The sequence below is a fragment of the Gopherus evgoodei genome, chromosome 4, assembly GCF_007399415.2.
Source record: "Gopherus evgoodei ecotype Sinaloan lineage chromosome 4, rGopEvg1_v1.p, whole genome shotgun sequence".
Taxonomy (NCBI): domain Eukaryota; kingdom Metazoa; phylum Chordata; order Testudines; family Testudinidae; genus Gopherus; species Gopherus evgoodei.
Window position 1 is genome coordinate 97,095,352 of NC_044325.1, and position 24,847 is coordinate 97,120,198.

The 24,847-nt window shown below is 40.5% G+C and overlaps 1 protein-coding gene across 5 annotated transcripts in view; it reads left to right on the forward strand.

Annotated features, from left to right (window-relative positions):
• Positions 1–24,847, forward strand: part of HIPK3 (homeodomain interacting protein kinase 3) — a 139,755-nt gene that overhangs the window by 78,168 nt on the left and 36,740 nt on the right. For all 5 annotated transcript variants that reach the window (XM_030560292.1, XM_030560290.1, XM_030560294.1 and 2 more), the window contains exon 3: positions 24,322–24,445. In XM_030560292.1, coding sequence (XP_030416152.1) covers positions 24,322–24,445 — 124 coding nt within the window. The remainder of the gene's footprint in view (positions 1–24,321; positions 24,446–24,847) is intronic.

A 24,847-nucleotide genomic window follows, 5' to 3' on the forward strand; every position in this document is an offset into this window, starting at 1 on the left:
TGCTGCATATAGGAATTGAGAGCAGAGACACTCACCCTCCTATGCCCTTACGTTTTCGTTGCTGTCACCCAGGCAGCAGGGAGGAGGAAGTAGCATGAATAGAATGCAGAGGGCTGAGGGATAGGGGGAGTGAGTTCAGAGGAAAGGAGGAGAAGGGAAAGAGGGCAGGAATTGATGAGGCCAATACGGGGTGACAGGAGCTGGTGGGGAGGAGATCTGAGTGCAGAGGAGGAGGAGGGCAGGAGCCCGGGGATGGATGTGTGTGTATAGAAGCAGAGAGGCTCAGAAACAGGCTGAGGTCACAGTGGCACAAAGATTTATAACCACTAGAGTATAGTCTCTTCAGAAGTATTGTGAATATAAATTCATTGATGTTTATGAAGTGCTCAGATATTATGATGAGAATTGCATAGAAATGCTCATGAGGAAATTAATATTTGCATTTAGTATAAAGCTTGGGTTGTGTGTGTTAAATAAGCTCTGGGAGCACATAGTGAATGAAGAAGATAAATAAAAATATTTTTACTGAACTGAGGCATGGACGCTGGGGAAAAAATAGTATGTGATCATGTAATTAAAGACTTTCATAATACATATGCACAAGGAGGCTGAATTAAGACTGAATGGGCAACTTTAATTTGGGAGTTTCCTAACTTGAGAGCTTGATTTTGCAATCTTAAACTTCTGTTAATGTATTTTTTATTAATATATGAAAAATGGTACAGTATCAAAATAAAAGCAGATTAGTTGTAGTTCTGCGACTGCTAGCTGATCTCAGAATTGATATCTGAAAATATATTTAAAGCACTGATTTTTACACTTTCTAAAAAAATAGATTTTATTGTTGTAGCTATAATTATAACTATCTGTTGTGAATATATCCAGGAACTCAGACGAGATGTGCAGATCTTGGGTCATAGTAAATTCTTTTCATGACACTTAAAAGAATAAAAGGATTTTACAAACATAGCCCCTGATTCTGTAAAGATCTACATACGTACTTAATTTTACGTAGCTGGAATAATCCCAGTGGCTTTAAATTTAAATCAATATGCAGGTTTTGGAAGACCACGTCCATAACAGTGTTATATAAAGTCACTTTGAACCCCACAGAAATCTAGTCTCTTGAGGTTAAGGGAGTTTAGTAACTGTTTAACAGTGCAGTGTCACCACATAACGTTTTTAATCTAGAAGGTGAACCCCTACTATATTAAATTGAAACTTGAAGTCTTTAAATCATGATTTGAGGACTTCAGTAACCAAGCCAGAGGTTATGGGTCTATTATAAGAATGGGTGGGTGAGGTTCTGTGGCCTTCAATGTACAGGAGATCTTGATCACAATGGTCCCTTCTGGCCATAAAGTCGGAGTCTATGAAACTGCCAGGAGAATGTGTCATAGTAGGTAGAATATAATAATCCAAGTTGGAATGTGGCCAGACACTGAGGTTCACTTTTATTATTTATTTTAAAAAAAGTTGTGATCTTTAATTACCAAATTGGTAAACACCTCCTTGCTTTACCTCTCACCCAAAAGATGGCATTTCGTGCAGCACAGTGCCCTCTAGCACAATACTAAAGCATCCCTGAGCAACTCAAGTGACAGAAGGGAAACAGCAATTTTCAGATATTTAAGACCAATTGAAAATTGTAAGGGTGTTAGACTTCTCTAACAAAGATCACAAGAATCTTTTATAACGAAGTGTCAGGCAACTTAAATATTGGGGTTGCCATCTGCTCCCCCTATAATCAAAGAACAGTAGTTCTAAAATTCCACTACTAGGTTTCCAAAAGCATTTAGAACAGAATTTAGGCTTTGGCCATAGGGATACAGACTGTGTATAAAATTGGCTGAGGACATGACATAACATTGTTGTCATTTCTGTAATTCTTCTGCAGTTGGTATTTTTAGTAAATCAAGATCAGGTCCAGAGTTCAGCTGATAAATTTTGTAGGTGTACTTTGCTATAAACCATTTAAAATTGAACATTTCCTTGGAAGTATAGAATAAGTGATTTGGATTTTTTGGTCCTTAATGTGTGCGTGTGAGTTCCTTAAGTTATCAAAATTATATCAGTATCAGTTTTAAAAACAACAAATATCTGCCTAGAGGGTCTCATATTTTATAAAGTTTATTTATTTCAGTAATTGGTTTTCTGTTTTTGCAAGTGTCTACTCTTCTAAACCCAGTAGATTTTTGAAGTTTCTATTTATACTTTAAGCTGCCAACAATGTGTTTTTGTTTTCTTTTGTTTCACAAGACATTGTGAAAGTATTTTTTATAATGGTTTCTCTATATTTTAAAATAAAGTTATGCACTATTACTGAAATTCCATTCCTTTTCTTTTGGATAAATGAATCATAATAAAACACCACCGTAAGCTGCTGTTCTGTCAATGTATCAGGGTCTTATTCTTTGAAGTGAGAGGATAGCTCAGTCTTCATGACCATTTGATCCTTGGTGCCTCTGTCAACAAGGGTGTCATAAGGGATGGTTTTTGTTATGTGACTAACTATATTAGGAACTGGATGGAGATCATAGCTATCAAATAGTAACCACTTCCAATTATTACTGGCTTTGGCTGGACTCAGAGGATTTACCCAGAGTTGAAAACCGTTCAGACCTATTTCCAGTCTTTCATTACACCAGTCTGTCAATTTCTAACTTTCATTTTTTATAATAGCCATCAAAAACTTATCAACTTTTTTAGCAAAAATTTCCCATCACAATGCAGTTATATTCATTTGTTGCTGAGCTGCTCTTGAGTTGTGGATGTCTGGCAAATACTTTTTTTAAAAAATTAAGCATTTAAAAAAAGACCCACACAAAACAGATGCTTTATATAAACTTTGCAAACAGGATACAAAGGAAAAATTAAGCCACATTTTATTTGCAAGAAGTACTAATTTTAAAAATATTTGCAAAACAGAACTTGCAAAAATACTCAGTTTCTTTACTGTAGTCACATTCCTGTTGGAGCATGTTGTGGTCAGATTCTGATATTACATCAATCCAGTTGTAATAGATACATAGTTAAGCAGTTTATTTTGGGATCTAACACTGCTCTAAGAATACAGTAGCTCTTCTTTCAATGGAAAAGGAAAGATAAATTCAAACATGAAACCAAAAAAGGAAAAATGGAGAAAAGCAGGTAGGAGAAAACATATAAGTAAGAAACATGAGGGGAGAAAACATGGTAGGGGTGAAGGCAGTGGGGAAATGCATGAAGGGATGGCTGTTACTTATCAATTCTGTAAGCAAACTACACAGTATGGTGACAAACATGATATATCAGACTGGAAAGCTGGAGCCTTAAATTTTAGGTTACCAAAACAGACTTGAGTTTTATGGTAAATGATTTTCCTTACAAACAGTCTGAAGGTTTAATTTCAAAGGATGTTTATCTGTCTCACGAAGTTTCTTCATTTTGACAAAACATTATCGGGACGTAAAAGCAGTATTTCCTTTAATTGTCAAATGTAAAAAATATAAAAATCTGTTTTTCAAAATGCTTTAATGTCTAGTCTCAGAAGGGTGATTTTAAGTGATCATCTTAGTGTAAAGACAGTACTAGTAACAAGCTGAGTGTTTGGGGTTTTTTCCCCTAATGATGGTAATTTGCAGAGAGACACTTCTAATCATTAAAGTTAGAGATGGAAAAGTTTTCCTGGATCATCCATTCCATTCTCTTGCTGGTGCAGGGCACAGGCCCCATTTCAGCAGAGCACTTAAGTTCACGCCTAATCTTTAAGCATGTGATTGAGTCTTGTTTGAATTCTTTGGAACTAAGCACATACTCAAAGTTAAGCATATGTTTAAGGTTTGGGGTTTTTTTTTGCTGAATTGGGACCATAGTCAGATATGCTTGTAATTGTTAAATAGCAGCACTTTTTAAAAAGGTTTTAAAAGGTTTTTAAAATGTTTTAATTGTTTTACTGCAGAAATGAACAGAAGCATCATAAAGTACCTGATGAGGGAGTATCCACAATAACTGTTGAACACTAGTCATTGTGTAACATGGATATTAAATAAGCATATGCTCTCTATTTGTCAAGTTAGCCCATCAAGTTATTGTGGATACTCCCTCATCAGGTACTTATTATGTCTGTTCATTTTCTTCCCATGTAGCAGCTGACATACCTATTAAATGACTAGTTAAAACTTGCCTGCAGTGGTGGTGTAGCCATTTTGGTCCCAGGATATTAGAGAGACAAGATGGGTGATGTAATAACTTTTATTGGACCAGCTGGTCTCTTTCAATATGCACTAACTGCTTATGCTAAACAATCTGATCCACTTTGCATTTTGCTGCTGGGAGTTCCTTTCCCAGACCTGAAGAAGAGTTCTGTGTGGCCTGAAAGCTTGTCTTTCTCACCAACAGATGGTCCAATAAAAGATATTACTTCACTCTCCTTGTTTCTCTAGTTTAGTGGCCCCCAAACTGTGGGGTATGCCCCCCGGGTGGCATACAGGAACTTGGGGGGGGGGGTGCGTGGCAGGGCCCAGGTCAGCCCTGATAAGGGGAAGGGAGGGAAAGCCACTCACACCCAGCTCCACTCTCCGGCCTCTGGCTCTGATCTCAGACCCTCAATCTCTAGTTCTTCCTCTGGGCACCAACTGTGGTCCCCAGCTCCACTCTCCGGCCTCTGGCTCTGATCTCAGACCTTCAATCTCTAGTTCTTCCTCTGGGCACCAACTGTGGTCCCCAGCTCAGACTGTGGCTCCTCTCCCCATCCACAATCCTCGGCTCCGCTTTCTGGTCAGCCCTGTCACTCCCAGGTCAGCCCTGTCCTCATTCCTCTCTGCCCCCATCCCAAGTTTTGTTTCCAGCTCTGCCTTCAGTCCAAGCTCCTCTGTTGAGCCAACTGTGCAGTAATGGAGGGAGGGTGCAGACAGATTTCATTACTGCTGGGGCAAGGGGGGGTGGAGCGTCTGGAAAAGTTTGTGCATCACTGCTCTAGTTAAAACTTTACATTGGAGGACATGCTAGTGAGCTACCTTGAAATGGATCCCTTGTTCCATTAGTTCAGTGAACAGAGCATTAACTTTATATGGAGAACTATGGTAACAGTATTTCACTATTTTCTAAAATAATTTTAATTAATTTTGAATACTTACAATACAAATGCCATCTCCACCCTGATATTTTGTGTAAATAAATAAATAAATAAATAAATAAAATCTAAATTAGCTCCCTCCTATTGGTAGCTTGTTTATATCTTTTTGAACTGCAAACTTATTAGGACTGGTTCTATCTCTAATTTTTGGGTCATGTGTGCCACTGAATACATTCTGATGAACAAATAACACAAGAATTAATATAACACTACTATGTAAAATTGTGAGTGCTGTGTAAAAAAGTATTTAATCCCTTGCTTTCTAAAATTAGTGCTTTTTCTCTTAAGGTATTATGAAAACTTCTGACAAATATTTCTTTGAGAGAAAGACTAACTTGCGGTCAACAAACTTCTGTTTATTGTAGGGATTGTTATTCATCATGATGTCATTCTTACTGTTAATACTATTAACACAGAATACTAATACCAGAAAAATATATAATGTAAACTCCAGCTCAGTTTGTGTAATACAGCAAAGTCCAACAGAATAAGATAAATGATGTTATTCTGGAAGTGAATCTGATTTAGCATCACTGGCACTAGCTAAATCAAAAGCAGCAGCAAAGACCAAACTGGGATTGCCTGTTAAGGCCTTAGTAGCCTTGGTGATGACATTGAAAGCACCCATCTCAGTGCTTGCTCCTACTCATTTAGCACCATTACTCTTGGCACCAACTCCGGACCTATCCTCTGGTGCTAACGCATCTGTCTTGTCACCAAAGGTCCATGCAGATACTTATCAGGGTCAAAGAGAGAAGAGGAAGCAAATCTCACAAGCAGGACATAAGAAAAAGAAGCAGCATGCTTTTCTTCCTTTCTACACTTTGGCCATGAGGGCTTCTAACTCTCAAATAGGTCTGCTGTCTCCTCTTTTCCAAGCTCTTCCAAAGGTGTATGTCAGCACTCATTAACCTGGACTTCTCATCAGTTTGGATCTCTTTAATACCTTCTCTCTCTCCATGCCTGAGTGAGTTCACTCTCAGGGCTATTAGCCACCTCACCACATGCTTTTCCACTGCTTGACTCCATGCCTGTTTTGATTTCTCTGGTCTTGATCTGGAACCTCCCTGGGTTACCTTTAGAGATGAGCCTGGAGGATTCCTGTCTCGACCTCAAGATCCCAGTGCACTCCCTTTGCCTCAAAGCCAGACACTGTGGATGGACCATATTCAGGGCCCCCTTCAGCTCCTCATGTGACTCTGCATATGGGACTCTACATATGGGACTCTGTGAAACCCCCACTGGAGGCCAGCTCCAGCACTGACCTGAGCATGAGCATAAGCAATGTTCCCTCTAATTTTTTTCAATCCATGTGCAGAATGAAGTTTGTTATGTACACCAAATTATCGAGGTAATGTGTGGATGTGCACCACCAGTAGAAACAAAAAACCTAGATATAATATACATTTTTAAAAGTTACTATAGGGCTAATTACTTCAGCCAGGACAGGTTAGGCATTTTAGAACTCACTCCTCAAAGAATTCAATTTAAATGCAACAGAGAAATAAAAATTATGAAATGCATAGACCAGTCAAAAAACTCAAACAGCACTTTGAAAGAATTAAATTACAGAGTATATGTGCATTGCAGGAAGTGTCAAGAAGTAACAGTAATACAAGCTGGTGTTGGGAGGTAAGTGTGTGTGTGAGAGAGAGAGAGAGAGAGAGAGACACGTGTTGCCCCTTTAAGTACATTCACAGCCTGGCAGGACTCCCTAGTAGACTGTAATGGCCCTGGGGCATCCTTCAGGTAATCAATACTGCTAACTCTCATGCTATATGGTGCTTTTCTTTGAAGCCCCAGTGTGTATACATGGGCACACCAGAAAGATATTAAGGAAGAAGTGTGTATATTCATCATCCCCTTGAATTCTGGGAGAAGTGGAGCGGCTTCTTCCCATTCTGAGTTATAGTCATGGAACTAAAATTTGAAGTATTCCTATGCCCGAAGTGTGGAGTCCTGGCTGACAACTCTGACCTGGAGCTGCACACCGATAGAGAGGTCAGGCCATTGCCCTAGTCCCAGGCAACATGGATCCAGGGTGGGAGAACATATCTCCCAGACCCCAGTACTCACTGAAAGGGGCTCTTTTTTAATTCTTCTTCTACAGAGGACCCAGCTCTCTCTCTCCACCACAGGCAGTTCTATGGAGGTTACTGTCATTCTACTGCTTACACATCAGTTTACAATGTTATGATTCTATATTCACAATGGAAAAAGATAGAAACTCAGGGATTGTTTTTAATTTAAGTACAGAATTTCAGATGATGGCAAAATGCAGGCCAAATGGTGGAGCCTCAATAAAATCTTGAGCGTTACTGTTTTTTTTCAGCCCTATGATTTGCTGCTGTACTTTGCCCTTTAAAGTAGATCAGCACTCAAAGCAGACGCAGAAGCAGCAGCCACCAGCAAGCTCCCTCGTCCCACTCCTGAGCCCTGTTGTGCCCCCCCCCCCAGCACTGCAGAGATGCGGTACAAGGGTGGGGAGAGTGGGACACACTGACATCAGTGATTTCCCCCCTTTCCCCTGCTTTGCATAACAAGCAGGAGGCTCCCAGGAGCAGCTCCAAGGAAGAAGGCAGGAGCACCATGGCAGTACGCAGAGGGACACCTGAAGTGTGCGTCACTTGATAGCTTGCTGGGCAGTTGTCGGGCCACACAGTTTAGAGGGAGCATGAGCACTCCTGCAACTGCACCTTCTGCTGTGAACAACAAAAACAAAGCCACCATGAGGCTCTATCCCAGCATTGCGCCTAAAGAAGTCTTCCGTTTCCACATCTCAGTGTATTTTCCTGCCTGTATTCTTCCTCAGCCCTTATTCCTATCCAGAAGAAACTCTTCTTCATAACTTAGAGGATGCTCTTTTTACCTGTAAAAGACCAGCAGGTAATTTGTTGCTGATCTCCCAGAGATTACTTACCACTAACTTCCATTCATCAAGAGTCGCCTCTGTGCATTCACGTTGCCTGCCCACCTTCTGCTTTACCTCAGAGTTCTATGTAGCCGTGGAACTCTGCAGTTACGGAGAATAACTGAGGCTGTTTGGGGAAGGGAGATGCACTCTCTTTAATAGGCGATGATGTTGCCGATGCACGTGATGTCTTATGCTCCCCCAAAAGAGACATGGCTTTTCAAGATAGTTTTACAGTTTGCCATATCCCACAATTGTGAATCTATAAGAACAGTTACTTGTAAGTAACCTTTCTTTACATTTTGAATATTCAGAGCCAAAATTTAGAATATGATAACAGTATTCAAATATAAGAACTCATTTTTTTTTTCAGTGACAAGTTACAAAAGTTCTTTGGGGAATAGACTATTTGACTAGTCTTGTTTATTATGCATGCTATTTCCTTCATTAATTTGCCACATCAGCATTTACCTGTTAAGTTTCCATGTCATTGCCTGCTTTGATGCCTTCCAAAACTGCATCCTCAGGGTAGTCAACATATAAATAAATCCCCTGATAAGTTACACCTTTGCTGAGATCAGTAAAAGCATAATCAAAACCCAAAATGTAGACACTTTGTGCTATCAATAAAAGGTCTGTCTTTTCACCAGGTATGGTGAGTAATTAGGAAGAAATCTCACAGAAGTCATTTAAAATTATATCTCCAACACGTCTTGTCATGCTCAATTCATTTTCTGTTACAAACTGAGGTACAGGCAAGCAAAACTGTAAATAGAGATTTCTGGTCCTCAGTAATTCTCTTAACAGTAGCAGGATAATTATAGATTTGGATTCCAGTAGCCATTTCCATGTGAATTCCTCCCAGCCAATACTATGAGTGAGTTCTGGTAACCTTGGAATGGGGATGATCTTCGTTCTTTACTTTGTTTTCCTTACCCAAACCAGCCATTGCAGTACTCTAATAATCTATTTTGATTTCCAAATCAGAATTTTGCACTTTGTGTAGTTGTACAATTGAGCCCAGCTTTTAAAATGTATTTATTGCAGATACCGCTTCTCTCAATGATCCAGATTTTGGATGATTACCTCATTATATTTTGTTATATCAGTAACATTTATTTCTTTTTCGGTCAGATCTGGGTCAGGATTCAAAGTTGGCAAAGTGGCAGCTACTGACATAATATTGTGAGAGTATATGAAAACTGAGAATTGTGATGAATAACAGTTTGTTCTAACCTTTTAGCATCATCAAGTTTAATGAAAAAGTCATTTTGTCCTAAAATGACAGATGAACCAGATGAAAATGCATTGTGTACAAGATTTCAGACAATATCACAGTATTAACTTACCCCTACATGTCCTGTGGATTTCCTGGGGATATGATGCCTGCCCTTCCCATCTTCCCTTCCTCACCATTCTGCTCCACCTAAGAATCTTGCACCTCTCCGTGCACCTGCACGGAGGGAATGATGATGTGCACTCCTCTTTTCGTGCTCCCTCAAGCAGAGATCCACTGAATTTCAGTTCCTTCTAATGATTGGGCTATAGGGTGTATATAGCCCTAAATTGTAGAGCAGTGACTCAGATTCCTTACTGAAACCTCACACACATGCCCTTGCCCACTATATTGATTTTCCTTGAGCTTAGGACCTTGAAACCGATTTGCTTTTAGACCAAAATCTCTTACTTTATATTAGTATTTGATTTTAAAATGACAAACTACATACAAGACAATGTTTCGTCATTTTTAATGTAAAGTTATTACTCGCATTGATCTGTTATTGTTCACCTTACAAGAAACCCAGGATGTGTAAGTAGTTAGTTGTAATGACTCTGTAGGATCAATTTAATAGTCCTCTCCACTATGACCAGGAAAAACTGGGTTAGCTGTCTGGCTTTTCATAGTGTTACATTTCAAAGAGCAAACGCGAAGGGAATATGTGGCATTAGTTTGGATACCAATGCCCAAATACACTTTTAAAAGCAAGAGGCAACTAATCGGCCAGACTTTCTGAAAAAGAAATATTTACTCAGTTGCAGAAATACCATGATTTTTCATGTTCACTGAAATGTGCTGTTTAAGACACAATATTTTGGGTATTACTTAAATAGCTCTTGATCAAACAAAATGGCAGAAGGAAGCTAAACGACTATCTCTAACATGAAAGAAAAATTGAAATAATGTATTTTTAGCTTGGAGCAAAGAGGAGGTGTGCTTGAATAGCCTGTCTTAATGTGTAACAATGTAAATTTGAATAAATTGCCTCGGGAGGTTGTGGAATCTCCATCTCTGGAGATATTTAAGAGTAGGTTAGATAAATGTCTATCAGGAATAGTCTAGACAGTATTTGATCCTGCCATGAGGGCAGGGGACTGGACTCAATGACCTCTCGCGGTCCCTTCCAGTCCTAGAGTCTATGAATCTATGCTATAGGAAAAAAGGAGGTACATACTGTGTCAGGCCAATGGTTCACATACTTTGGTATCTTTTCTCCCGCAAGAGCCAATACCAAATTCTTTAAAGGATCTATAAATCCCCCATAATGGAAAATTTTGTAATATGCCTATTATGGAAGTTTTTTCTTAAACCCAGGTAGTTTAGGGTTACTTATCTGAATTGTTCATGGTTATGAATTTGATTGTATTAATTTTTATCCTACCTAGAAGAACTGTGGATATTTTCATCCATATACATCTCTAATATTTTTTTAATCCTACTAACCTATTTGCTTCAAATAGTGACAGTGGATTCCAGAGGATAATAATGTTTTGGGTTAGAAAATCATCGGCTTTTATCAGTTTTAAGTTTGCCTTAATTTCAAAGGATATTCTCTTGGTCTTGTATCATCAAAGGAGAGCAATAGAAGCACCTGATTGACCTTCTTGCTAGCTTTTATTAATTTATATGATTCTAAAATGTTACCAGTCATTCCTGTTCTCTTTAAACTAAATAGTCCTAATAACATTTCTTCTCATGTTGAAATATTTCTAAGCCTTTCATATATTTTATTATCCTTCTCTGGGCCTTTCCTATTTGCTGTATCCTTTTTCAGATGGGGTCACCAAAACTGAACACAGAATTCAAAGTGAGCACTCTGTTCAAGGTGAGGGAATACCACCAGTTTCTATGTAAAGCATAATAATTTCAGTTTTATTCTTATCTTTTTCTTAATACATGCTAATATCTTGTTTGCATTTTAAATTCTTTCTGCTTTTTTGAGCAGATACTTTTATTGAAGTGTCCACAAAGACGTCTAGGTTTTTTCCTTGGGAAGTTAGTTTATTTAGAAACCATAAGTGTGTATGAGTAATCCAAATTATTTCTTGCAGTATGCATTATTGTGCATTTATCTACAGTGTGTAGCCTGCTATCATGTTGCTAAATAGCCTAGCTTTGTTAGGTCGTTCTTAAATTCCTCATAGTCCTCTTTAGACTTCAAAGATTTTGCATCATCTATATATAGACTTTGCCACCATGCAGTTCACTCCTTTTCAGATCAGTTGGAATGTGTTCTGTGTTGAATACGGATCACTTTATTGCTGCTGTTTTTAATCTCTTAACCATTTTTTGAGCCATAGTTTTACATTTTACCCTGTGAAATCTTAGTTTGATTAAATGCTTTTGGAAATTCCAAGTAAATGTATATCTAAATGTATATTGTGACAGACCCAAACCAGTGGGGTAAAGGAGTCTGGTAGAGGGCAAATATACTGGTCACTGGATGAGTAGTTTTCTGTTCCCTGATTGACTAGAGTAGGGGCTGCACTAGAGTAATCAGGAACCTACTAGAACCAATTAAGACAGGCTGATTAGAACACTGCAGCCAATTAAGGCAGGCTAATCAGGACACCTGGGTTTAAAAAGGAGCTCACTACGGTCAGGGAAGGAGGAGCCAGAGGAGAGGAAGTGCGTGTGAGGAGCTGGAAGCAAGAGGCACAAGGAGCTGAGAGTGAGAGGGTGTGCTGCTGGAGGACTAAGGAGTACAAGCGTTATCAGACACCAGGAGGAAGGTCCTGTGGTGAGGATAAAGAAGGTGTTTGGAGGAGGCCATGGGGAAGTAGCCCAGGGAGTTGTAGCAGTCATGCAGCTGTTACAAGAGGCACTATAGACAGCTGCAATCCACAATGCCCTGGGCTGGAACACGGAGTAGAGGGCAGGCCTGGATTCCCCCCAAATGTCCCAACTCCTGATCAGACACAGGAGGAGTTGATCCAGACTGTGGGGAAGATCACTGAGGTGAGCAAATAAGTGCAGGACCCACCAAGGTAGAGGAGGAACTTTGTCACAATATCCAAAATTAAATCTAATGTCATAAATTTAAATATCTAAAATATATTAAGAGGATCAGGAATTTATCTAAGCAAACATAAAAAATATTTTAAAAAGTCTAAATCCCTCAAATGATGTCTGTTGAACAAACTGTGGCAGGTAGAACATAATGCAGTGCCTATCACAGACTTCACATTTGCTTATTTCTGGGAAGGGTGCCACCTTCTGGGCAGCAGTCCTCCAGCTTTGTGCTGGAAATCATGGTTAGAATCTTGTGAGGGTTCTTCAGGCAGATAAACACAATGCCATATGGATTAACACACAGTACATCCACATGAGAGAACAATTTTCACATTATGATTGCAGGTTTTATTTCCCCCGGAAACTTTATCATGGAAACCTATGGTAACCTACTTGTGCTAAGAAAATAGTGTTTGCAATCTAAGGGCTCACTAAAATACTGAAGATGGACAGTCTATCCTGAACAGCTTTATTTAAAAAGTAACAAAGAAACTGAAAATATAAAACTGTAATAAAGGGTGGATAAACAAAGATATGAGAGGATGCATGATGTAGGTCAGGCCTGCACAACTTGTAAAGCAACGAGGGCCACATTACTCCAAAGAAAACAGCTGAGGGCCGAAACCCGCCGGCCCCACTGAAACACCCCTCCCCCCAGGACTTCCCGGCCCCGTGGAAAAACCCCACCCCAGCACTGCCCAGCCCTGCAGAAACAAACCCTCCTTCCCCTGCGCTGCCCCACCAAAACAGCTGTGGGCCAAAAAGGAAGGTTGGAGGTGACCTTAATTTTAAATCAACCAGGGGCTCCCAGCTGAAGAGGTGGCTGGGAGCCTTCAGGGTCAAATTAAAGGGCCTGGGGCTCCGGCGGCTGGAGGAACCCAGAGCTTTGTGGGGCTGGGGCAGGGATTTAAAGGGCCCAAAGCTCCTGCCGCTGAGGGAAGCCCGGTCCCTTTAAATCCCAGCCCCAGCCCATCCGCTGGAGCCACGGCTGGGATTCAAAGGGCTCTGGGCCGCCCGTGGCGGCGGGGATCCCTGAGCCCTTTAAATCTCAGCCACGGCCGGGAATCTCTGCGAGCAGCCTAGAGCCCTTTGACTCCTGGCCGTGGCTGAGATTTAAAGGGCTCAGGGTTCCCCACGGCTGCCGGCAGCCCAGAGCCTTTGAATCCCATCCACAGCTGGCAGGGCCGGCTTTAGGAAGTGCGGGGCCCAATTCGAACATTTTCGGTAGGGCCTCGGCAGGGATGACTGAAAAAAAAATGTAAAAAAAAGCTTTTCATTTCTTAGCAACCAGTTCCCTATAAGAAGTTCTGCCACAGTATGTATTTTTTGTACCAATAGGGTTACCATATGTCCGTATTTTCCTCCCGGATGGCAATTTAAGAACCAAAAAGCCTGACATGTCTGGGAAAATACAGATGTATGTTAACCCTACCTAAAGTTCTTTTTTAAAAAGATGGTCTGAACTAGAAATGAGCTCCGCCACTCCCTGAGGGTGTGCTAGGGTGCACATGTGTGGGTCCCAGCTGCTCCCTGCCCACCTCATTGAAGCAGGTGTGCAGGGTTACTTCCCTGGGAACTGCAGGGCACCAGTGGACATGGGGCTGGCTGGAGGTTGGGGGGTGGGGAGGTGGCTGGAGGTAGGGTCTGGCTGCAGGCTGGGCAAGGGGTGTGGGACAGGCTGGAGACGGGGTGTGGGGTGGGCTGGCTGGCTTCAGGCAGGGCCACAGGAGGGGTGCAGCATGGGTTGGCAGGGCTGGAGACAAAGGAGTGCGGGACTGGCTGGCTTCAGGCAAGGGGGTGCGGCAGGAGTTGGCTGGACACAAGGCAGGGGGAGCAGGGCTGGTGCGGGCAGGGTAGGCGGTGCGGCAGGGGCTGGCTGGAGACAGGGCAGGGGGTGCAGGACTGGCTGGAGACAGGGCAGGGGGTGCAGGACTGGCTGGAGACAGGGCAGGGGGTGCAGGACCTGGCTGGCGCAGGACAGGAGGCAAGGCAGGAGGTGCGGGGCTGGCTGGAGACGGGCTGGTGTGGTCCAGGCAGGGGGTGTGGGGCTGGCTGCGGGCAGCGGATGCAGGGCTGGCTGCAGACAGTAACTGGTGCAGGCAGGGCAGAGGGTGCGGGGCTGGTGCGGGCAGCGGGTGCAGCAGGGGTTGGCTGTGGGCAGCTGGTGCAGGTACAGGGGGTACAGCCCATCCTGTTTGGTGAGTGCCCCCTCCTCCTCCCTCCCCCACCAGGGTAGCAACAGTAGCAGCCTGGGGCTCAGGGGCTATTTAAAGGGCCTGGGGCTCCCCTGCTTCCACTGCCCCAGCCCTGTAAATAGCTGAGGGAGCCCCGGGGAAGCGATGTGGCTTCGGCGGCTATTTAAAGGACTGGGGCGGTAGAAGCGACGGAAGCCCCGGACTTTTTAAATAGCCGCCAGAGCCCCACAGCCCTACCCCAGGGCTCCAGCAGTGGTGCTCTGGTAGCAATTTAAAAGGCCTGGGGCTCCAGCCCCTGCTGGGAGCCCCAGGCCTTTTAAATTGACCCCTGGGGAAGCTGGGCCACCCCGGTAGTGGGGCTTGGGCATGGGGCCCTCTTAGGGGTGGGGCCCAATTCAGGGGAATTGGTTGAATTGGCTTAAAGCCAGCCCTGGCGGCTGGGATTTAAAGGGCTCTGTGCTCCCCGCCACTGGGGGCAGCCCAGAGCCCTATGAATCCTGACCGGGGCTGAGATTTAAAGGGCTCTGGGCTCTCCACGGCTGCGGGCAGTTCAGAGTCTTTGAATCACATCCGTGGCTGGCAGGGCCGGCTTTAGGAAGTGCGGGGCCCAGAGCCTTTTGAATTCTGGCCATGGCTGAGATTTAAAGGGCTCAGGCCTCCCCGCCGTTGCTGGCAGCTCAGAGTCCTTTGAATCCCGGCCGCCTTTTATTCTTCACCCTCTAATCCACCCAGGGAAAGAGCCCTGTCTTTGGAGTAATTTGAGTGTCTCTAGTGATCATTAGCCAGCTTCTAGTGGCTGCTCTTTGACAAGCTGTATGTTCTTGTTGCAATTGTAAATACAGCCCAAAACAGGCTTCCAATCAGAAATCTTTGCGGGTGGTTTTGGTTCTGAAATCAAATTGGATGTGTTTACACAAGTTCCTTTGATTCAGCAGGGAAAGATGTGCACAGCTCACAAAAAAGTATAAACCCCCAACAACAATGGGAATTTGCAGAGTTAAGAGGGGACTTAAAAAAGCAACTAGTCAGAAATACAAAATCAAACAAACAAGATGATATTTAAGTTAATTAGAAGGAGGAGGCACTTAAGGAATAAAAGGAGCTGTAATGGGCCAGTGGCCCTTCACTAAGTATCAGGGCCTAACTGGCCCGTGATGACCTTGTGGGGAGTACCTGGGAGCAATGAGGTGCTCCAACTGGCTATCCTTTAGCCAATTAGAAATGGAACAGCTGAGCTAGGAGGAGATTGGGAGAACAGTATAAAGAGGAAGTTGCCCAGGGGAGGAGGAAACTCTCTCTAGAGAAGCCCTGCAGCTCTTGCAGGCTGGAGAACCCCACAGGAGGTGGAGTAGGTTTCTGTGGGGACAGGCCCTGAATAATGGCTTAGGGCTCTTACTGTCACATCTAAGAGAACTGTCAGAATCCCTGGGAAAGGGAGACTGTGGGGAGCTACTGAGGCTTATGGTTTGAATCTGGCTCTTGGGAAGAGAGTAGAAAGATGAAGAGTGTGCTGGCAAAGAGAGAGAGACACTGGAGAGGGAGCAAGTAACTAAGACCTTCTCCAAGGAAGAATAGCAGAACAAGAGACTGAACTCTATCATGGATGGGGACAGAGCAACTGAGTATGGAAAGCAAGAAGTGCTCCTAGCAATTTATTGGCAGTAGTGAGAAGAAAAAGACGACGACTTTAGTGAGGAGGAAACTGAATTCTGGGATTATTTCTTTGTTAGTTTATTGGTTATTAATAAATAAAGGCACCCCCTAAACAAGGGATTGATGAAGGTAAAGTCTGACTTGGGACCGATTTATATAATCAGGAGGGGAAACTGAGGTATGGCTGAGGGCCTGGACTTATGATAGGAGCAATCGAAGAGGATAAGGACAATGTAAATAAGTTAAATAACTTTTTGCATGTCTTAACCAGAGTACAGTAGTAGGTACAGAGCTAGACTTTGCAAAGATCAGGCATTATCACAGGTCAAAATGTTCAAAGAGTAAATACTGGAACACATGATCAATAATTTCAAATTGCAGAAAATCATCAGGAGTGGATGGTATTCATATAAGAATTTGGAAAGTGCTTAAGAATGAAGTGGGAATAGAATAGCTGAGTTACCAATAAAATATAAGCTATCATGAAAATTCACTACTAAATTGGAAGGTAGTTGGTGTTGTATTTGAGTTTTCCTCATAAGTGTCATACTCTAGTCTTGCTTATAGGTGTCTTCATCCTTTCATTTTAGGCAAAAAATGCCCTCCTCCGCTCTCCCACCTCCACATCATACCATTTTGATAGAGGGCAGCCAGGATCATTATAGTGAAGATGTACTGTTTCTTCTTTCCAGCATTTGGGGAGAGAAAAGGGAAGAGTGAATAGGAAGCTCACAATTTTCTATACATCTAGCAATGGCCAATATCAAGGATGGGTGTCAGGATATAGCACTCTAGTAAGAAGCCTAATATTCCCCTGTGTCCAAGAGCTTATATTGAAGAACAGAGTGCAGAGAGGTAACCAACTAACTGTGCTTTGCACAGGAGTATGTATCTTTGTTACTGAATTTTACCTTCTGTAGGTGGATGGTAATTTCTTGGTCCTAAGATATAAATGTATTAGGAAGTATTTGCTTAGCAGGTTTTCACTGATCTGAAAGGTAGTGATTATATTTAGCTGATTAAAATACTTGGAATTCTAAATATTCTAAGGCATGGGGAAACAATAACATAGAGTGGACAAAAGAGACTGTCTCTGGCAGTGAAAGGTGCCTTAAGTGTTAATCAGAATCTGTCCCTTAATCTGTACTCAATTATTTATTGAAGTGAAAAAAAAACCACTATGACCAACTGTTCATGACTCAGGCAGAATTTTTTATAACATTAGTAATTCCTCTAGAGTTATTACTTGTGTATACAGTTCAGTTTTAGTATGTGCATTAACTTGTAAGTGTATATGTAGATATATACACACATTTATATACATATAAACATAAAATTTTGAAGTCCAAATTCAGATTATGATCTTCAAGACCTCTAGTTAATGATAATTTGTCTTGTTTGTCTCAGGAGTACTAAAGGCATGGTCCCTATTATGTGTCTCCTCTCCCCTCTTTTGCATGAATCATTCTTCTTTGAACTAATGGTGCTAGGACAGCTGGCACCTTTTATCTCCTAACCAAGTTTCCACAAATAATTGGTAAGTGCAGGATTTTGCTCTTCATAGGAATTTTTTTATATCACATCTAGTTTACAGTTTGAAAAATGAAACTATGGAACTCTTTAAACCATTTTAGAGCACTTTATTTTTGTCATTTTAAAGAGTGAAGCCAGTTTTAGATCAAACTGATTTTTTAAATGGATAATAATGAAAATTGTGTGCCTCAGAGTATAATTGTGTTAACAGACATTTGTTCCTTTCAAAAGTACTGGAGCTATTTAAAATCAACACAGAGAAAATAGCTCAATTAAAAATATTTTTTCTACCACCATTTTTGTCTTCCTAGCAACATACTGAGCATGTGACAGTCAAGTCATTTTAGGAGACAGTTTTTAGGCAGACATGGAGGAAGCTGATGTTTTAAAATTTATTTATTTTAGTGAGACAGATTTTAAAGTATTGTGGCATAACAGCTGACTATGTTCATCTTCCTGGCCTTCAGCTGTTTGGAGATTTGTTTTTGCTTTGGTACCCTGCTAGCCTGTCAGGCAGCCCATTTTGGGAACCTGTTTATTTCCTATTCTTCTAGTAACAGATGCTGACAAGTGAAGGATTTTAGATTCCTTTTTTCTGTTTGGTTATGCCCACTCTGTGGTTTATTAGCATTTTTATATATAGTATAAAAGTAGTTTGTACCTGTTGGAAAAACTCACAGATTGGTACATTTGGGACCTTAGTGTGAGCTCCCTTTCTCTGCTGTACCTCAGCACCTCTCCTCTCTCTTCCTGTACTTATCCTCAGAGGAAGGGCCTACAGACTGACTGACTGGTGGCTATTTTAGTGAAGATACTATGAAAGATTAAATAAATCATATTTTAATATAGTTTCAACAGATGCATTTGTTAAATTCACTATGTTCATAAGCTCTGTAGTCATTATGGCAGTTCAGATTTGTAACCTGATATAATACAATAATATTTTAATAGAGATAAACAGCAATACATGGGGTGTTGTCCATCCACCATTTGGGGATGTAGACATTTCTATCACTATTTCTAGTCTTGTGGCATGTAGGTATTTTTAATTTATTACTCAGCTGCCAAAACCATCAATGTTTATTGCAATGTCATAACCTAATGTATTACAGAAAAAAATTCCATATGTTGCATCTCTAGACATTCAGCATGGTCAAATCTTTAAAGCAGTAGAAGACAGCCTTTGAGAAATAATCCAGTAGGCCAATAAGCAGAAGCTTATCCTACAGGATAAGCCAGTGCTGAAAGTGTGCATAGGGTTTGCGGCGAAAATTAAAACCATTGAGATGAATGGAGGTAGTTAACTATTCTTTTGTAGCAAGTACTCTCAGTCGGGAGGATAAACATTAAGGGGCCAGGCAGAGGAACACATCCTGAAGATGAATGCATTGCTCTGCATATTGTCAACAGGAGGGCTTTGGTTTCCTTGACCACAGGATGCTATTCTGAGAAGAGATGGGATTCATTTGACCAAGAAGAGGAAGAGCATCTTTGGACACTGACTTGCCAATTTAGTGAGGAGGGCTTTAAACTAGGTTCCAGGGAGGCAAGTGACAAAAACTCACAGGAAGGTATAACAAAAAGGCAACCTTGAGAGAGTGGTGTGGGAGGGGTGGAGTGGGGGATGGAAAATTACAGTAGGGTCATAGAAGCAGCAAGAAGGAAATCAATGGGGAAATCTTCTCAGCATCTGAGATGTTTACAAATGCAAGAAGTAGGAGGATGAAAAGAAAAAAAACTGGAAGTACTGGAATGTAAGCTAAATTGTCTTAACTGGCATCACTGAGACTTGATGAGTAAATCTAATGATGTAGAGGGGGTCATAGTTTGTTCAGGAAGGACAGGCAGGGAAAAAGGGAAGAGGTGTTGCATTGTCAATCAAGAATATATACAGTTGTTCTGAGGTCCAGAAGGAGGTGGAAGGCAGACCAGTTTGAAAGTCTTTGGGTGACAATAAAATGGGAAAAGGCAGGGTTGGCGTCGTGGGAGGGTCTGTTAGATCACTAAATCATCAGGAGACGTGAGACATTTTTAGAATAAATAATATACAAAACAAAAGACTTGGTAGTAATGGGGGAATTTTAACCACCCAGACATTTGTTGGAAAAGTATCATGGCAAAAAACATTTGCAATAAATTCTTGCAATGTATTGGGAACAACTTTTTCTTTTAGAATGTGGAGGAATTACCCAGCGAGACAACCATTTTAGACTTGATTCTGACTGACAGGAAGGAATTGGCTGTGAATCTGAAGGTTGAAGACAATTTGCGTGAAAGTGATCTTGAAATGATAGATTATGTGTTCTAAGGAAAGGAAGGAGTAAGAATAGCAGAATAAGGTCAGTGGAATTCAAAAAAGCACTACAGCAAATTCAGAGAACTGTAGGTAAGGTGGTGTGGGGATGAAAATCTAAGGGATAAAGGAGTTCAGGAGAGCTGAATAACAAATTATCCCAATGGAAAGAAGGGGTAGGAAGACTAATAAGAGTCCAATATGGCTGCATAAGGAGCTCTTCTATTACCTGAAAATCAAAAAGAATGAGTACAAAAGAATAGCACAAGCTTGTAGGAACAATATCCGAAAGGCCTAGGCACAAAATGAGTTACACCTAGCAGGGAGTGTAAAAGGTAATCTGAAGAGGTGCTTTAAATACATTAGGAGCAAAGGAAAGAGAAAGGAGTCTGCTGGTCACTACTTAATGGGGAAGAAGAGCTAACAATGGATGATACCGAGGAGACTGAGGTGTTTAATACTTGTTTTGCTTTGGTCTTCACTAAGAGGTTAATTGTGACTGGTTAAAAAAAAATTAATACTCACAGCAAGGGGGAAGGGACACAAACCATAATAAGGAAAGAACAGGTTAAAGTATATTTAGATAAGTTATAGTTCCTTATTGACCCTGCCAGTTTGAATATATCTAAGTAATTTTGAAGCACTTCTGGAAGATGGGAGAGGTCCCAGAGGACTAGAGAAGGGCAAATATAGTATCTATCTTTAAGAAGGGGAACAAAAAGGACCTGGAGAACTATAGACAATTCAACCTAACTTGAATCCCTGGGAAAATACTGGAACAAATTATTAAACTATCAATTTGTAAGTACCTAGAGGATAAGAGGTGATAAGTAATAGCAAAAATCGAGCTTGTCAAGAATAAATTATACCAAACTAATCTAATTTCTATCTTTGGTGAAGTTACTGGCCTAGTGGATATGGGAGAAGTTGTAGATGCGATATATCTTGATTTCAGTAAAGCTTTTCACTCCCACGTGATATCCTTTTAATCAAACTAGGGAAATGTGATCTAAATTAAATTACTGTAAGATGGATGCATAATTGGTTGAAAGACTATACTCAAAAAATAGTTATCAATCGCTGTCAAACTGGTAGAATGTATCTAGCGGAATCAGATGGCTGTTTCCTGGGTCTGGTAGTATTCAGTATTTTCATTAAAAACTTGGAGTGGAAATTTGCAGATGACACCCAGGTAGGAATGGTTGCAAGCTCTTTGGAGGATAGGAGTAGAGTTCAAAATGACTTTGACAAATTGAAGAATTAATCTGAAATCAACAAGGTGAAATTCAATAAAGACAAATGCAAAGAGCTACATTTAGGAAGGAAAAATCAAATGCACAGCTACAAAATAGGGATAACCGGTTAGGTGGTAGTACTGGTGAAATGGATCTGGGGCTTATAATGGATCATAAATGGCAAAAAAGGCTAACATCATCCTGGGGTGTATTAACAGGAGTGACATATGTAAGCACAGGAGGTAATTGCCCTGTTATACTGCACTCTGGTGAGACATCACCTGGAGTACTGTGTCCAGTTCTAGGTGCCAAACTTTAAGAAAGAAATCAACAACTTGGAGTCCAAAGGAGAGTAACAAAAATGGTAAAAGATTTAGAAAACCTCATTCTGTAATTATGTAGCCACAGAGGCCCTCTTAGGAGTATAGTTCCATTGTTCAAGGTTGGGACTGAATTTGGGGAATCTTTCCAGGGAATGTGTACCCCATAGAATTGGAAGGCTTTAAGCAAATGCGCAGCAGGGATTTAGCGCCTGAGCTGGTGGATTCAGCTCTCTGCAGAATCTGCTATGCATTTCCACTTGCCCCTCATGGAATGAATGGGTACACAAAAAGGGCAGAGGCTATCCATGCCCTGACTCTTGAATGTAAAGACAAACTAGTGACTGTGTAACCACAGAATAACCTGAGGGGAAAGATTCTTTTCCTTTCTGTTTTCAGAGGGAATCCTTAGCACACAGGCTGCCACTCAAGGTGTGCAATTGTAACCCACACATCTTCTGGATGTCGTATTTTCTCCCATCTAGTGGCACCCAGACCACTTAGAGAGAGTTTAATGAGTCTACTCTACAGTCTTAGCTAACAGCCAGTTGGCTTTTAGCTCACGTGGTACAGGCTCATGCACTAAGTAGGTCCCCAGTTCGATCCTAGCCGCCAACTACCAGGGTTACACAATGACATCAGGATTTGGGCCTCAGACAGTCCAAATCTCTGTTGTGAAAGGCTGGCTCTCAGTAGATTCAGCAAGGTAACAGAGTGTCAATTTCCATTTATTAGGTTTTCTGTGTAACAGTAAGTGCTAGATTTTTTTTTTTTTAAATGAAAACTTAACTTCTGCAGAAGGTCCACTCTCAGGAAACTTTCATGTCTTTCAAGTTCTGATAGAATGACTTTTGATGTATTTACCTTTCTTTCTCCTCAGAATAGACCAGGGTTTAAAGAAACAGAGCCACTTTATCTATTGTGCAAATATGACAACTTTTATAATTGTTTACTTGATGGATGCTAATGGCTTATTTAAATTCCTCAGTGTTGACCATAGAAATAGCTGTTAAACGTATTTAACATATTTAAAGTGTTTTTACTTATTTGATATGTATTTTATTTCAGACAATACATATGTTGTTACACATGAAGAACTACTAATACAATGTTGGCTAGGGTGCAAAGCTGAATGCTCAAAAGTTAGGAAATTCTGAATTTAAGGTTGCTTTTGTAATTTTGATTCCTCCCTCCCATTCAGCTGATGTGTATGCAGTTTTTAGCTATGTAATTCTATTATTGAGTGATGCAGTGAGACACCTCCCTGACCTCAGGACTACCCCCTTGTTAAATTTGAAAGTCCTGCTGCAGATCATGAATGTGGAACCACCTCTTTTTTTAAATAAGGGAAAGTGTTCAGTTATCTAAATGAAGGTTATTGTTCTCCTTATAATGACTTGAAAAAAAATCTTTTATAGTTGTGGGGAGAGGGAGAAATTCTAGCATAAGCACTTTGGGCGGGTTTTGTGTGCGGATTCTGTTGGTTTTTTTAATGTTAAAGCAACCTGCAAATTAAAAAAAGAAAAGCAAAATAAGTTAGCATTACGTACTAGATAAACAGGTAACCGGGTATTTAGCGTATTACTAATAGTTAACTTTATTTCCAAAAACATTGTTACTAATTTGCTGAAAAGCATTTTTTACTTTTACTTTAATATTATGTTGAATGCTCTCATTAAATATTTTGTGGATTTTAATTTTAAAATCTTTGGCTCTTTTTAATTTAGACCATGTTGGGGTGTAATCATTTATCATATTTGCTGTCTCTGGGTTCTTTTTGTGTGTTTGTGTGTAAATATACTTTCACTTCCTCTTATAACTTGGATGAACTGACTTTTAAAAAAATGAAACAGGTTAAAGTGCTGCAAGATAAATGTTGATAGCCCCATAACATTTGCAGCTTTATTACAACTATTTTTTCTACATTCTGTGTAGAGTTGCCAGTTTTGGTTGGACATGTACCTGGAGGTTTCATCACATGACAATCTTTATTTAAAGATTAATCTTTTAATTCCTGGAAACTCCAGGACAGTCCTGAAGGGTTGTCAACCCTGATTCCATGGTTGCAGTAGTTGTCTACATGCATACATTTGTATTAGGTAACAAAGAAGACCTGATCTACACTAGAAAAGTGTATTGGTTTAACTAAATTGGTATAAAAATTGATCAAGTTAAGTGGGTGCAAGCAAGGTTAAGGTGATCAAGATAAAGTGTGTCTGCATTAGAGGTTTGCAGCTGTGTAACTAAATTGATTTTAATGCATTTTTGTAGTATACAAGGGCTAAATGTGTATTGCCAGAGGGGATATTTTATGGAGAAAATATTTATGTCAAGCTTATGTCCTAGAATACAGTACTTACAGCTGTAGGAAGTTTGGATTGGGGGTGGGGGGATGTTGGAGGAAAAATAGAAATGTTCAAGTATTAAATCATTCAGGAGTAATAATTTCTAAAACAATTCTGTGATTGCCTTCACATTTAATGAAGTTTTTAGACTGTGAAAAGAGTCACAGCAAGTTAAGACTCAGTAGTACAGAGTAGAAAATGCAGGCATATAATAACCTAAGCATAACATATAGGTCTTGCATGGAAAAATTCTCTCTTCAGTGCAACTGTAATATTCTAATGTGGATTATCTTGAAAAGAAAAAACAAAACCCTAAGGTTTTACTTTTAAAGATATAAATAGCACATTTTCAAATGATAAACTTTTTACCTACTTGTATTTTTAATTTTTTAAAGGCAAAAATGTAATGACTATTTATTTAATTTGCAGAGCACCAGAGATTATACTGGGGTTGCCATTTTGTGAAGCCATAGACATGTGGTCGCTGGGGTGTGTGATTGCAGAGCTGTTCCTTGGGTGGCCGCTGTATCCAGGAGCACTGGAATATGACCAGGTAGTAGAATAGCTTCATGAATGACTTAGTATTTAAAAAGAACGCATCATTTCTTTATTCTAGGCTAAATTCATATGGTGTGATTTTTCTCATGTGAAAGATAACCTGTACTACATTGTTTAATGGAATTAGATTACATGGAAGAGTCCACTTGTATAATTTACTTCTGATTTTATTAAAATTTTCGAAAGGAAAATACTAAATGTTCAAAGTATTGAGGTACTGTGGTAGGCATTATCAGCTTCTATAAATTAGTGTAGCCCCATTGACCTTAATGGAGTTATGCCTATTTAAAGCAGCTGATAATTTGACCCTATTTATACTCTGCAATATTCTAGATAAATACTGTTGATATGGAGACAGATAGGCATACATCCCTCATCAAATACTGTAAGTTTTTTC